Source organism: Neltuma alba, unplaced genomic scaffold, assembly GCF_004799145.2.
Source record: "Neltuma alba isolate B1F8T4 unplaced genomic scaffold, ASM479914v2 tig00006231_pilon, whole genome shotgun sequence".
NCBI lineage: Eukaryota > Viridiplantae > Streptophyta > Magnoliopsida > Fabales > Fabaceae > Neltuma > Neltuma alba.
The window spans coordinates 1-16,343 of NW_021634396.1; the positions used below are offsets into that span (position 1 = coordinate 1).

The window sequence follows — 16,343 nt, forward strand, 5'->3', positions numbered from 1 at the left end:
CTCTTTTTGGTGTTGCTATGGAACAGGTATTCATATGTTTTTTTTATTAAATAATTCAAATTTTAATATAGCATTTCACAACTCAAACATACATAAATTTTTTCCGGTCATCGTTTAGGTATTGAATCATTCTCAAAGCTGGGGGACTCTATTTATTTTGAACAAGATGGGAAGAATCCAACTCTTTATATTATCCAATACATATCAAGCTCTTTTAATTGGAAATCAGGGGATCTCATGCTTAATCAGACAGTGGTTCCTACCACTTCGAGAGATCCTTATCTTCGAGTCACATTTACACTTTCTCCTACAAAGGTACCTATTGCATTTGCATTGTGTTATACATGCCACACCAATTATTATTAATTATGATGCTTCAAAGCATCATTTATAAATATGATAAGGGCAGGCATCCCATTTTCCTACTTAATTTGGAGTATGATTTCTAACAACAGTTTGCTACTATCACATTTCAGCCCTGTAAATTTAGTCAATAACAAGAAATGCTAATATTAGCCACTCAATATTTCAAATGATACTTGCTTTTGCATGAATCAATTATCAATCCATTAGAAATTTGAGCTTCAATTAATTTTCCCCCATGATAAAAGACATAGAACATTTCAAACAACGGTACATAAGGATTTATATTGAACATTACATGGAAAGATAAGTTACATATATGATGCCAAAAAATCTCTCAACTTATTATTTAAATTTTGGTTAATCGCTAAGCCAATTAGCTAAATTACAATGGATGGGGTATGCATTGAAATATTCACTTTTGTAGGGATCAAGTTCTTCTTCAACACTGAACTTCCGGATACCAACATGGGCACGTTTGGATGGTGCTAAAGCAATGCTAAATTCTGAGACCCTATCTATGTCATCACCTGGTATGTACTTAACTCTTAAGCTAAATTCTCTACGAGAAAAAGCACAGCTTTAAGGATGCCTGTTTCGTCTTAATTTTTTATCCCTATAAAATTAAGTGTGTATGTTTCAATAAATTATTCATTTTGTTTTGTGAACATGAAGGAAACTTTCTTTCGGTCACGAGAAAGTGGAGTGCCAATGACAAGCTAACTCTGCAATTTCCCATTACTCTTAGAACTGAACCTATAAAAGGTACAAATTCATGAATGTTAATCACTACCATTTCAGGTCAGAAAAATATTGCTCTTATTTCTGATGCTGTGTTTTGAATTAAATATAGATGACAGGTTAAAATATGCTTCTGTCCAAGCAATTCTTTATGGTCCATATCTTCTTGCTGGCCACACCACTAGTGATTGGAACATTACAATTAGGTCAAATGCATCTATTGATGATTGGATTACTCCAATCCCTACTAATTACAACAGTCAACTGGCAACTTTTTCTCAAGATCTTTCTGGCTCAACTTTTGTTCTCACAAACTCAAATCAATCTCTTAAGATGACAAAACTACCTAAACCTGGAACGGCATTGACTACTCATGCAACCTTTAGAATTGTCCCAAGTGGGTCGCCCTCAAAAGGCTCTGCAACAGTTGGAGATATTATTGGTAAAGCAGTGATGTTGGAACCATTTGATCTCCCTGGAATGTACTTGAAGCACCAAGCAACAGAAAATAGTCAAGTTATTGTGGGTCATTCTTCCAATAATGGTGGGGCCTCAAGTGTTTTCAATGTAGTAAAAGGACTGGATGGACAAAGAGGAACTATATCCCTGGAATCAAAAACCAGGAAGGGTTGCTTTGTGTCTAGTACTGGATCTGGTGCAAGTGTGAAGCTTAAATGCAAGTCTAAGTCTAAACCTCATACTAATAGTTTCAAAAGAGCTGCTAGCTTTATAGCAAGAAAGGGACTAAGCCAGTATAATCCTATCAGTTTTGTAGCCAAAGGGGCAAAGAGGAATTATGTTTTGGAGCCATTGTACTGGTTTAGAGATGAAACTTATACAGTTTACTTCAACATTCATACCTCCTCCAATTGATTGCAGGAGGAAATGGCACTGTCATCTCTAGATAACAATCCCATGGGGTAGTTTCTATCTTCAAATGATGTAATAAAGAAGGAGATGAAGAAGAAGAGTGTGTAGTGGATAATGTAAGTGTTAAGTCCTTCCTTTTTCTATGAAGAAGAAGAGTGTGTAGTGGATAATGTTAAGTGTTAAGTCCTTCCTTTTTCTTCTGAAAATAAATTGAATCTCCTGAATCTACATATAATTTAATTAGAGGTGGCCCAGGAAAAAAAATGAATTTGTTGCATCAAAACCATTCAAATCTTCAATTTCTATTTTAGCCCCAAAAAAATGTTAAATTTCTATTTTCAACCCATTCAATCCTTACTGCTAAAGTTGATTTAAGGTAAATATTACTTAATATTTTCAATCTCTTTATTCTCCCTTGGAGGAGATTTTCTCCTTTTTTCCCCCATACTCAGGTTATAATGTTTCGTACGTACAATTAAAACCAGAGATAGGAAATCATTCACCTTTATTGGCGAGTGCAGTCCAACAACAAAATCATTCATAGATCATTCAATACCCTTCAATGAGAAAATCCGGTAATAGAACCAAAATTATTTGAGCAAATACATATCGAATTTAATTGAAAAAAATTATTCAAGATGTTACAAGTACTTATCAGAATCAGTGAAATCAGTGAATCTTGAAGAGGTACCAACAATTACAATCTGAAATCAAAACAAACTTACATAGATTATCAGAAGGTATGCTGTGTCATGGTCCAGTAGGCGCCTCACCTCAATAGAGGCCCCTTTTTTACTTAACCATGTATTGTTGCAACGTATTATATATGTTACGCCTCATGTCCTTAATATAACATCTATTTAACTAATTTGATTAGATTAAAAAAGTTAGGTAAGTTAGTTAGTTATAAGAAATATGATATATTTTTTCTAAAATACCATAATTATCTTTTTTTTAATATCATTCCTCCCTCACTTGCTTGATTATCGTTGAAGGGCATGTACCGTCTTGAGGTTGATATTTGGGCCCAAGTGTGAGATTGATACTTGGGCCAACCCAAAAATTGACCGAAGAACGGTAGGCCCATGGCAAAGAAGAAAATTCAGTTTAATAAACAAAGATAATGATATGTATTATTTTAAAGGGGAAAAAAAAAGTGACGCGAAACAAAGAGGTGAGAGAGAAGGGGGCAGATTGATGCGTTAGCTGCGTTTTCCCAACATCCATTACACGCGCAATCTTCAGTATTTAATAAAAGAGTTAGCTTAATATTTAGTTTAATATTAAAAATAACATCTCAATTCATTTTATCTCTTATAATTATGTATTTTTTTCAAAATAGTCTTTGTAGTAGTTGCACATTTTTAAAGTTTCATTAAATGATAATTTTATATAATGCACATAATTAACAAAGATATTCTAGAAAGAATAATACATATTTATTGCAAAACTAACTTTAAAAACTTTGTTAATTTACTCTAATTAGTCAAGTAATTCTTATATTGACCTGATTAGTATGCCAAATAATTATGTGTTGATCAAAATTAGTGCCACATGGATGAGTTATGGAGAGCTAGGTTGCTTGAGGTATGGCCACATTAAGTAATAGTATAAATTTGTAAGAGTAAGTTGCATCGAATCAAATTATATATAAATCAGAATTTGAAAAGCTAAATGATTAATTTTAAAAAATATATAATGAAAGTTGCAGTATCACAATTAAACACATCCATAACACAATTGCACGGCAAATATTTGGGAACCATATTCCTTGGTTATAAAAGATAAATGCATAGATTAAGAGAGAAAATCACATTTAAATTATAACAAGATATGTTATAATTAATTTGTCTTTTGGCTATAATTAAGTATTCTTACAGTTACCTTGCTGGTAGAAAAAAATCTTACAATCGCAACAAAAATTAGTCTCAAATTCAAATCCAAAGTAACTTAAAATATTCTGAATTAAAAGAAAAAATCCTTTCAAAATCAATATTAATGAATTCCTATAGATATAGATATTTAATGTTTGTTGGGATAAATAAGTCCAATATATTTTCTTATAGATTAGGTAAATAACACTTGACATAAAGGCCAGTCACTCATTGTATGCACTACCATTAATTTTTAATACAAGAGCTGATTAGAAAGTTAAATTTATTCTTAAATATAAAACCCCAATCCATTTTTTCTTTGTATTTATCTTTTTTCTTCAAACTAATTTACTTAATTTATAAATTGATATATAATCTAATACTATACAATATAACGTTAGAGAGATCAATTCACATTTATTGTATTTAACTAATATATCTCACTTCTTTGATTTATCTAAATTAGTTAAGTAATTCTTTCATGCATCAAGGACTAAAAAAACTGCTGTAATTTTTATCAGCAAGTTAACTACTTACACGCATCTACGACTGGACTCAGCTGCAATGACCCGTCTAACTTGAACAAACATGGCCTCAAGCCCTCAACCCAGTTTAGCAGAAGAATTTGATTCGCATGGGGAACATACTCAATTGTCCAAGGGGAAGAATGGCAAAAACTTAAAAAAACTACATATGCCTCTGCAAACTAAAAACTATCATTCCACAACTAACAGATTGTTTTTGGTTAATCCCTCACCAACAGTGGGAAACTCCGGCGAAAGCTGCCATTCACCATCCACCAAGAATTTGATCTCATACCTGCACAAGACTCTTAAGGCTCAAAAGAAGATTCACTGTTACAAGATCAGGTTCAGAACTTCATTTAGTTGAGAAAACCGTACCTTCCTGGTCTAAGCATCAACGTTGAAGAGAACTTGGTATAAGAACCATCATACTCTGGTGATAGGTATTCTCCTTGGCTCCAGCCATCAAAGCTGCCCATTACTTGCACGCTCTTGAAAGCAAAAATACAACAGAATAAATAGATGACTCACGTATTAACCAGACACAAACTAAAAACCAAACATTATGTAAAAGCTTAGTAATGCGATATTTCACTATCATATTACAGATTATAGTGGCGGTCATACGAAGCCAATGTGCAATCCTATATATCAAATCAGCTGATTCATATGATACGGCTGCAAAAGCAACCCTGTTCAGATTGACATGCTCAGATATAGCAGTGTTTGTCAGAAAATCATCAATATAAACTATCCATTGTTTTCACCATTCAGATCAAAGTTTTCATAGAATAATTGAAGAACTATCTTCGCATATTTACCTCAGCCATGCCAACCCAAAATACAGGAACCTCTTTGGATTGAACTGAAACTACATCCTTTATCTGTTCCTTTAATTTCTCATGCATAGCTTTGGAGGCCAAATGATTGCATATGCATCCACAGAGAAACAGAAGAGGCAACAATTTATCAGAACTGGACAGAACCGCACCCCCTAGTGTGGGAAATTCAAAGCTGGGAAATGCACGTATTCTATAAAATGAATACATAATGGTTACACCATATGAAGTAACAATCTTGAGGTTCTACTTCACTAAAATATTGATTGATTTGTGTAAGTGTTATCCCATTTATTTCTATGAATATATAATTTTCCTTAAATTTATTCATCAGCAGTATATAAATGGACCACTTCATATGGAGTACGCAGAAGAACTGCAACACCATTCTACCTCCTAAACGAGAAACAATGTGAGATTGAATATATTTTCCATTGATCTTCCTTGAACCTTCTGGAATAGCAGACTGAGCTATTTCTTCAGCAAGTTTGACCAAAGCCTGCACCCAAAATAAATATTGTCATAGATGTGCAAATAAAGCTGAGGACAATTTTAAACATCATACAGGCAAAGGTGTGTAGCATCTTCTCAAATTCACAAAGGTGCTTGGCATAAGAAATCGTAAATTAAAGTGACTAGGAGGTTAAACAACGCTTAGTTTATAAGATGCAATATCTCATTATCATAATATTAACATTGATAGGTTTCATCAACAAAATCTCAATCAAATTAAGATTAATTACTCAAACCATTATATAACTACTCATAGCAGTTTCAATCATCAATTTGATCATATAGATTGAAACAACGTAACAAGCAAAGTTAAGCATTGTTGATGTACAACTTCAGCGCAGATGTAGAAGGGAAACACGAGCCAGAGTTCATTATGACGGCGGAATTTGTGTGCCAATCTCAAGTTAAAACAGTTCACACAAAGCAAGATTAGTCTTATGCCATCAATAAAACAGGAGTATAAGAGAGCAGAATTGTCAGTTCAGACTACCAAAGAGTGCAGGCTAAGATAGTGGCAGGAGTGGAAGTTTATGGAGAGTGACATGCATGCTACCAAAAAAGCTTCATAAAGTCCTTCCACAGAATTTCATGACTCAAGCTCCAAGCAATGAAATGAAAAAGAGGTTAATGGATAGTTACATGCATGCCACCAGAAAAGCTTCATAAAGTCCTTCCATAGAATTTTATGACTCAAGCTCAAAGCAATTAAATGAAAGACATCATGATAAAGAATCATGCAAAATGAGATCCTCCGCTGATCCTAATTTCTTTTTGCCTAATTCACAAGGATTAAGAAACAAATTTAAGTTAATTGTTTGCCATTAACGTGTGAACAATTTGTGATAGTTTCCTGAAATACCCCTCCTGTTTTATTCACTCTATTTAATCATTTCCTTTGCAGTGAGCAAATAGCGTATTAAAACACTAAGGAAAAAAATAATTAATGTGATAGACAGAAGTGAATGGAGTTTTACATTAAGCACCAAACCAAAGCCTTCAACAGGCTCCTACCTTCACGACTAGAGAGAGTAGTAAAAATCATTGACTGCTAGGCATAATATTAGTCAACATATATCTTTTAAATAGAATGCTAGGCAACATGAAAAAGCCACGGAAAGTAAAGAAGTTGCAATCGATTTTAACCTGAACCTCAAGCTCCATAACAGCAAGCTCACTTTTAAAGTTAACCAATGATTCCTCCTTTATTTGCAACTGTAGAGAACAGAAATCAACACAGGATGGTGATTTAGATGTTTCTTGCCATAAATATATAAAAGTAAAAACGAAGCCCATAATTCATAATCACGCACAACAGGCTCACTCATTAGATTGTCATTCTAAAATTTGAATCGTGGAGCATGGGGATCGCACCTAGTTAACCTTTTGCCAAAATCTTCCTGTTCGTTAATTTAAGACTTCTGAATTCGCTCATCAATATTTTATTCCCTACACGCATTTTTTTATATTTTTATAATTTAAAAGAAAGAATCCCCGCCAGAAATGGTTGCAGCATGAAATCAGGAACCAATATTAGTTTAGTTCAGAAAGGACCACCACCTCCCAATAACAAAATAAAAGTTAAGAAAATACCAAGTATTAGAACACAGTCTAGTAAAACACAAACGAGATAGACATATATATGGCATTAGATATTAAAAGTGGATAACTGAATCTTCAAAGCATTTCATTTGGTATGCATGCTCCAACTTTAACCCAGTGGATGTGTCAGCCACTAATGACTGGTAAGTAACAAAACGTGATTGCAAGAATTTCCATTATCTGTATGGACTATCACAGTTAGCCAACTACAGATAATTAACAAGATCAGAGACCCAGCAATAACTTACCAAATTCATAATTTCTTTCATTTTGACGTAATATACAAATCCAATTCCACTTGTATCCTGTTTTTCTATAAATGCATTTTATTTCACCAATAATAGTACAGCCACAAATCAGAATCTTGTTTTAGTGTAATCATATTTAATCAAGGGCAGATGCAACATCCAAATTAGTTGTGTTGATGTTCCTTTTGATTCTAACATAGATATCTGATGTGATGTCCAAACCGATTGCAGTGCATGGGACTTGAGTTCCACATCAAGGAGTATTGGTTCTAATGCGGACTTCACATTTGACCTCCAGCTCTAAACCTCATGAGCTCGATTTTGAGTTGTGATTCTTCCAAAACATTGAGAAGAATCAACCATGAAAGATATCTATATGGTTTGTGAACAAAACTCAAACCCAATATATTCAATATTTTAGAAGATTGAAATGAAACTCAGACTCTTAAATAGTAGTCAATTCCCGAACTTTTTATCATATGGAAAACCCAGATTTCAAATTAAGAACAGTCCAAAATATTTAATCTATGCACAGACCTGTCTTTTGAGGAACCGATTATGTTGGTTGGCTTCACTAAGCTTCTTTGTAAGCCTTGCTCTTTCAGTATCAGCAAGGAGTGCTGCTATCTTTTTGGGAAGAAAACGATCAAAGTAGAGGAAATTAAACCCAACAGAAGCATAAATCAGGTATATTGTGCAAGAAACAGCTAAACTTAAGTAAGCACAAGTTTGCGCGGGAACTCAACCCTGTAACATGAGTTAAAGGTCCTTATAGTCTCTCCTTGCAGCAGCCAGTAATAATAAACAGAAAAGATGAAGACAAAATATAATCATTCTCATTTCATAGTCGGTTATGATCAAGACAAGGATTTTTTTTTTTTTTTCCAAGCTTTGCACCTCACACCCAACATTTCAACTGATTTCATTTATTTTATAAACTGAGGACCTAACAAATGGCTAATGCAATAGAGCCAAGTAAAGATTACTTATGGATATTACATCTCAAGTTATGCACTCCATCTCCTAGATTAGCGTAGCCTTTCTGCTTCAACTTTTAGTATTTACAGAATCCCAGTGAGTAGGAGCATATTACAGGTGCATCACCTTTCATGCATAAGACTACAAACTATAGGCCATTCTTTTATCATATATAAACACCACAAGCCCTAAAAAGAAAGATGATTAAAAGAATCAGAAGAAATAGCAAAGACAGGAATTGATTTTTTTTTTTTCCCCCGTTCATGATGGAATGGCAAGAGGCTATCATCTAAAATTCCGAGCGGCTGAAAGTGATTTTAAACATTTTGAGATATTATAGTTCCTGATCTTAAAATAATTAAGGAAGATACTAGGAATTCCGCACTTCCCAAAGGTAGACTGGCAAGTAGCAGCCATGGGCTTTCATTAGACATCCATGTAGCGGAATTGGAAATTACCTGTTCACTTCTCAGTGGTTGTTCCAAAATCTTCTCCTTCAAGTCTTCAGTCTCATCTTCATCAGAATCGCCTTCGGACGGCAATGATGTAGACTCATCCAAACTAGTTGACATAGAATGTGCTCTACGGAGAAATGGCCTATTTGGATATACTGCATTAAAGATTCGGTAGGAAGCGGCCAAGCCTCGATAACACAGCCTTGAGCTCTGGGCAGTTATATTGCAAGAAATTCTATGAGTGCTTTCCCGTCCTGATGTTCTTGAAATTCTTGAAAATAATATTGCCTGTGGCTGGGGGTCTGGACAACACCTACTAAAATAAAGAAGATCATAATTTTTATAATTACTAGTTACTAAAATACTAAGCTAGAGTTTAAAATACAACGATACTGCAGAACGAAGGATATGTGAGCAATAGCACTAAAGACAACTCAATAATATCAATACAAAGAATTCAAACTTTCCTTTCTGAGGGTCAGAGTGGGTGGGCGGGAGGAGAGAGGGGGCAGAAAGGGCGGGGAAGAACAATGGTGATGTTTTGACAGATGGTCAGTCTAAGATTGACTGCAAATATGCTTACCTGGCTGTACTTATCTCCATCATGAAGAGCTATTTTACGACAAGCTGAAAAGAACACAAAGGGAAAGATCAGCAATTAGTAGCAGTCTAGTAATTGAGACGCCATGCTGCAAGGATGATACAATCAAGACAGGATAGAAATAAATTATGAGCAAAAAAATTTTGCAAACACGTTTTCCTCGCAATGAAAAGCCATTGCTGCGAATGAGAAGCACAAAAGCAGTCCAATGTAGCAACGACAGTACAGCATGTCACACAGTCTGCGGTATGCTTTCATCAAATATTTTCTCCAAACCAAATGAAAGGACAAATTGCCTCAAATCCAAATCTCCCCAGGCACAGGCATTCACTCAGAAACAAGCCCGTGCAGAACTGCAGATGAGCTGGGATCATACAAGAATTAATCGTTTTCCAGCACGTTACCGACAGAATTTCTGTCAATATCCGTTTAAATTTTAAAAACTGCATCACTTAGTCCCTGTTTTGAGGAATGCTAGAAAACTACATAAACAAAAGTGCATTTCTTAACTGCCAATAAGGTTTGATGAGATAACAACCCATAGATTTTCTCCCCTTTCGGCTGGAACGAGAATTAAAGAACCCAAAGGAATCACTGTAATGAGAACCAAAATGAGCACCGAACAGAAATCAATGCTAACTTTAAATTTATGTCTAGACACAAAATTAATCCGGCTCCTGGAAAACTTAGAGTATTATTATCCATTATGCAAGGACGAAAATGCTGTCACACCAAAAAAAAAAAATTATGAAAGCGTACCTATTCTAGCACAGTGGACGAACCTTCATAGAAGCAGATAGCAAACTGAGGCCACTGTGACAATCGAATGCAACAAATGGAATAGGGTTAGCTAAGGAACTTACGGAGTTTGAGGAGGTTGAGAATTATCACTCTGGCGCTGTGTATTTCAGTCGCTTCCGTCACTCCATGCTCCGCTGGTTTCGAGTTCTGAAGCTAAACAGAAACTCGAAAACTTCGTGGTTGAGACTTGAGAACGGGGGATGGTGACACGTACTGGTGCTATCACGCCACGTGGCGTGGGCCCTTGATGATTACCCCGTGGGAACTGAAATGAGTGGGCCACGACCGCGAGGTGGCTTGGCTTTTTGTCAAAAAAAACCCGAGTAATTAATTAGAACTATTAAATAAAATATTTTTCGAAAAATAAATTATTTATTTTTTGGGATCAGTACTTAGATATTTCGAAATTATTAATGAAAGGGAGTCTAACACCTAAATCTTTCTTTTCTTTTTGCTTTTGTATGCCTCAAGTGTTTTATTTCTTAACATTTATAATCTAAACAGTTATTATCCGCTGTTAAGTTTAATCGTTAAAGATCAGTTTGGTAGGAGGAAAATTGAAGAGAGGAGAGGGGAGAAAAAATTTTAATGAACTCTGTTTGAAAAATTGAAAAAGTGGGGTTTTCTAACTTTTTCTAATTAATTTGTCATATTCTTTTCTCTTATACTACTTCCGGGCTTTAATATAAGATATTATTTGACTTTTATTTTGGTATACATTTTTCTCAAAGTAGTCCCTCTAATAATGGTAGTCTAACCAATAAACTTGATTAATAAGGATGTTTTAGGAAAAACAACACATATTTATTACAAATAACTAACTTAGCTTATTTTCTTAATCTCTTCAAATTAGTCAACTGACTCTTATAATTAAGATCGGAGGTAATATTTTCTAAAATTTTTAATTAATTTTTCACATTCTTTTATCTTATATTTTCTTTTCGTCAGAATTTTATAACTCCACCTCTTTAATTTTCAAAACGAGTTCATTAAAAAAAAATTTTCCTTCCCTTTCTTTCCATTTCTCTCATACCAAATAGACCTTAAAGATATTGGTCAAATATCGTAATTTTACAATTAAACTTATCGAAGAATAATGACTAGGGTATTTTATTATGAAAATAAACTTTTAGAGCTTATAAGAGCTCAAAAATTTTTGAGTTTTAGGTACTCTTTGTGGATACTTTCAAAATATGTAAGTACTATATTCCTTTTTTTTCATTCAAAAAAATAAATTATTTGATGTTCTCTGTTGGAAAAAAAATTTAATGTTCTCCTCTGTTTTTCACTCGGATGTAGATAGATCTTGATGTTGTATTATGGATAAGGATTGTTCTAATTTTTGCATTCATAAGAGTGAGATTAATTTTATGTTTCATGCCTTAATTAAGCCGTCCATCCTTTTAGATCTTGTGAGTTGCGACTGTTATGATGAAACAAATACCAATATATCTACGAAAATTCCGAAAATATTCTAATTAATAATATTTGCAGCTGACCTCAAATTTCTATAAACTAATAGGGTTGTGGTTTTGATTTAAAAAATGTCAAAGAATTTATATTAAAACCTTTAGGAATCACAATCTGCCCATGAGACAGATATGTGACTTCCTAGAATCTCTCGAGTTCTAATTTCTTCTTCCAGGTTTTTGCTACACATAAGTATCATTTTGTTTCAGACAATCCTATTTAAAATATTTTCAGGTACTAAATGTGAATGATTTTTTTAATAGTAATTCAAACTTTAATTTGATATATTTTGAGGCACTAGTCTTTTCTGTTATAGTCAACTTTAGTTGATTTTTCCTGCAAGTTGGATGAGTGTGGAGGCAGTCTTTTAGTTATGAAATGGGCTCTGGTGGAAAACGGTTCTGAGATGGGCCCCATTTGTTATTTGCAGGCCCCTTAAGTTACCTTTATATCAAGGAAGGCCCAATACTTCTTTTTTCTGCCTTTCTTTCTTATATAATACTACCTTCGATCCTTAATATAAAATCTTGTTTGATTTTAATTTTAGTCATAAATATAAGACTCCAATCCACTTTGGTTATCATATTTATATTTTTTTTTCAAATTAGTTCTTCTAACAATAGTAATTCTAACTAATACACTTGATTAGTAAGGATATTTTTAGAAAGACAATATCTATTTATTACAAATAACTAACTTAACTTCTTTCAGACCGGACCCGAGGTAGTATTCTTTAAGGAAAGCGCGTAACATCGTTTGGTGACAAGGCCACTGATTCTATATATAATGTTTATATCTATATATCTATGTATAATATAAAATTTGTAGAAAGTTATAATAATACTCATAAATATAATTATCCATGTGACTCGTCTCAAATTTTATGAAAATAAGGACCCAGCATCAAGTGAAAGTAAAATCTTGGATGGAGAATTCTTAGTTGTTATGATGGCACGTGGAAAAGCAATGAGGCTCAGAGATTATGGTCCCTTCGGCTCTCTCTTTATTTCCTGATTGTGACCAGAAACATAAGAAAAGGCTTTATTACATGACATGGAGCAGAGCTTTGTTATATTTATTTTTCAAACAGATAAAAGCACATCCAGCATCCCAATTTTTTTTTTTTCACAAATATATTCAAGATCTCTGATTTTGTATGATACATTTAACATTTTGATCTTATTTTTTTGGCGCATTCAGTACCTCAATGTTTTTTTTTTCCATGTCTAACATACTAGATTAGGACGTTGAATGTATTAAAAATAATATTACAATGCTGAATAAAACATAAAAAGGAATCTTAAAAAATTTGAGATATTGAATACACCTTTGTCCTTTTTCAATCCCAGTCGAGTTCACGTTCACATTTTTTTTCCTGCACGAAGTGGCTTTTGTATGCTTCAAAATGTGACATTAATTGTTAATTAATTATTTATAACCAAGCCAACAAACCTTAATTTTAATAAATAAGCGTTATTATAATTAGGGCCTCTTTATACTACTGTATAATATGTGAAAGAATCTCTTCGAAATTATCATCTACAGAAAGCATGTTCTTTTAGAAGCGGCGGCTATGGAAGATCCCAAGATGGTTATGACATTGTGTTTTATTGTTATTTCCTAATCTTTTATAACTAAACACATTTTTTGTGCATTAAGTTTGAAAAATAAATTTACTCCTGCGGTTCTTAGTATAAAATATAATTAAAGAGTTAATATTGATTACTTATTATAAAAATAATTACTGCCAAGAAAATTATAAATATTAATGAATGTATTGATTATCATCTATCAAGCGACAAATAAGAGTATAACTCACAATTTCCTGTTAAAACTAAGAGTTAAGGAAGAGGTGTTTGGTTTCAATTAAGCCAAGCAACTCTGACATTTTTTTAATTATTATTCTTATTTAAACAAAAGTACATTTTAAAAATTAGTAATTTTTAAAAGTTTTATCTCGGGTATGTCTTAATATTTAATGTATTTTTTTTAATTTTGTTCTTGATTATTTATTCTCTCTCATTTATTATACTCTATCACCATATTTCTCCATATATCCTCTTCCATCCTTTTTCTCATTTATCATGAGAGTATATTTAGAAACAAAAGTATTTTTTATCTAGTTATTGTTCATAACTAATTTTAACTTATTTTTTAATGTACATAAATTAGCTATTGAGTAAAATATATTAACCTCCCCTCTATTTAACATAGAGACCTCCTTTTATTTTAGAAACCTATGTTGCACAAATCTCACTTCTAGTTTTGAGATTTAATTTCATCCACCTATCTATTAGTTTACTATTAAATCATAGTGTTGACCTATTATCTTAACCGAAATAACACAAATATGACTTAATAATTATCATTTAATCACATGTGATATATTTTTATTTGAAATTTAAAAATAATTTTAATACATATTTTAATTTTTTGTTATATTATTAAATCAATTACCATATTATAAATTATTAATTTTATAAATAAAAAATTTTATTTTACACTAAATTTAAAGGTTGAATCTCATTTATTTATTAAAACTTACTTGTGATGTAATCTTTTAAATATATGTGTTAGCTAAAAATTTTGTAATTATATGTATGTATTTTCAATTAAATTATAAATTTACATCTTATTTTAGTAAAAATTAAAGAGATCATTAATAAATATTAATGTTAAAAGATAAACTAGAGATTTAATATAATGAGGGTAAATAGTAAGCATGATTTATTCTAATATAATTTTTAATTAAATTTTTTTTAATATTAAAATATATGTTTTTAAAATAGAAAAAATAATAAAAGAAGGGAGTACAAAAATTCTTAATTAACGAAAGGCCTACCGCTAGCGTGAACATGTGACAATTGCTTTCTATTCCGACTTTGCTAATTGCCAGCAATGTGCGGCCCTCCTCCTTAGACCCACATCACCGTCAGCCGTCACTGATCCATTAGGAAAATTAAATTTGTCTCCATCCACTTACCTGGAAAAAAAAAAATCCATCTATTCATGCCGTCAAACCAGACTATTATTTGTGGTCAAGAAATTATTTAATTATCCATCTATTTAATTATTTGTGCGTAACCATCTTATTCTTATCACTATTTTCTTCTGTCTCTATGAATATCTATTATACATGGGGCTCGTTATGGTTTATTCTTCTGTTTTTCCCCCCTATGACTGGCTATATCTATACATAATTACATATATAAAATTTATAACAATCTACTTATTAATAAGCCATAAATCATATGGCATGCTTTCTAAACTCTATTATCAAGTTGTTCTTATAAATAAAAAAATATTTCATTCTATTGTAAATATAAAAGTTAAAGATTTTATTTTGGTTATAAATTTAAGACTTTAATATATAAACAGTAGTTTTAAATATAAATAATTAAAAATGAAATTTCTAAAAAAAATAAACACCCATTTTGCATAAATAAAATAATTTATTTATTTTATATAAATTAGTTATCTGAATAAAATGCTAATTAAAAATAAAAAAAGTAAGAATATTTCATTCTATTATAAATATAAAGGTTAAAGAATTTATTTTGGTTATAAATTTAAGATTTTAATATATAAAAAGTAGTTTTAAATATAAATAATTAAAAATTAAATTTCTCAAAAAATAAATATCCATTTTTTATAAATAAAATCATTTATTTATTTTATATAAATTATTTATCTGAATAAAATGCTAATTAAAAATAAAAAGGTGAGAATATGAAATACTACCTCCGGTCCTTAATATAAGACCCCGTTTGACTTTTAGTTTGATCATAATTATAAGACCCCAATCCATTTTGTCTCTCATATTTATGCATTTTTTCCCAAGATAGTCATTCTAATAATGATAGTTCTAACCAGCACACTTAATTAGTAAGGATATTTTAGGAATGGCAACACTTATTTGTTACAAATAACTAACTTAACTTACTTTTTTAATCTTCTCAGATTAGTCAACTGGATCTTATAATTAGGATCGGAAGTAGTATAATTTAGTTAAATTTTATGTGCAATAATGGAGCCGTATAGCACCCAAAAAAAAGGTGTCCTGCTGTTAGGACTTAGGAGTAAAGTTGCTGAGAAACTGGGTACGAATCATTGGAATCATTGACGGTTGGGTGGTGGGACCCACGAGACCCCCGTGACTAGACCTGACCGACCTCATAATTCATAACTCCTACCCCTATTCCCTTCCTTCTGTGTTCTGTCACATCACCACCACCAATCTTGAATTGAATATTCAACGTGCCTTCTCCTCCTCATCAGTTTTTTGACCAAAATACTATAACAGGAAAATTATTTATTAATATGTTATATTTTTAAAAATATTTATCAATATACTATATTTAAAATTATTTTTTAGTGAATAGTTTTTAAAGTCATTCTTTTGGTGAATGATTTTTTTATAATCAGTCCTTGATGTGCGTGAAATGAATTAAAATCGTTTTTCAGATA

At 32.0% G+C, this 16,343-nt stretch overlaps 2 protein-coding genes across 8 annotated transcripts; one reads left to right on the forward strand and one right to left on the reverse strand.

Moving 5' to 3' along the window:
• Positions 1-7: 7 nt before the first annotated feature.
• Positions 8-2,110, forward strand: LOC114749936 (uncharacterized; the record flags this gene model as incomplete). Its single annotated transcript, XM_028938484.1, has 5 exons — positions 8-26; positions 119-315; positions 791-896; positions 1,039-1,128; positions 1,217-2,110. Coding segments are annotated over 5 exons (1,173 nt in total), but the record flags the coding sequence as incomplete, so codon positions are not given.
• Positions 2,111-4,339: 2,229 nt separating this feature from the next.
• Positions 4,340-16,081, reverse strand: LOC114749929 (protein PTST, chloroplastic-like). Of its 7 annotated transcripts, none has more exons than XM_028938469.1 (10): positions 16,070-16,081; positions 10,365-10,409; positions 9,588-9,631; positions 9,008-9,320; positions 8,109-8,198; positions 6,868-6,936; positions 5,605-5,710; positions 5,194-5,282; positions 4,751-4,863; positions 4,340-4,667 (listed from the first exon to the last, which is right to left on the reverse strand). In XM_028938469.1, exons 3-10 carry the CDS (start codon positions 9,608-9,610, stop codon positions 4,565-4,567), a joined length of 906 nt encoding a protein of 301 aa, XP_028794302.1. In that variant the 5' UTR covers positions 9,611-9,631; positions 10,365-10,409; positions 16,070-16,081; the 3' UTR covers positions 4,340-4,564. The 7 variants fall into 7 exon arrangements, with proteins under 7 accessions (XP_028794302.1, XP_028794306.1, XP_028794304.1 ...); XM_028938473.1 differs by lacking the exon at positions 16,070-16,081 and adding an exon at positions 10,469-10,571 and having other exon boundaries at positions 9,008-9,317; positions 10,365-10,387; XM_028938471.1 differs by lacking the exon at positions 16,070-16,081 and adding an exon at positions 10,469-10,571 and having other exon boundaries at positions 10,365-10,387.
• Between the last annotated feature and the right edge of the window lie 262 nt (positions 16,082-16,343).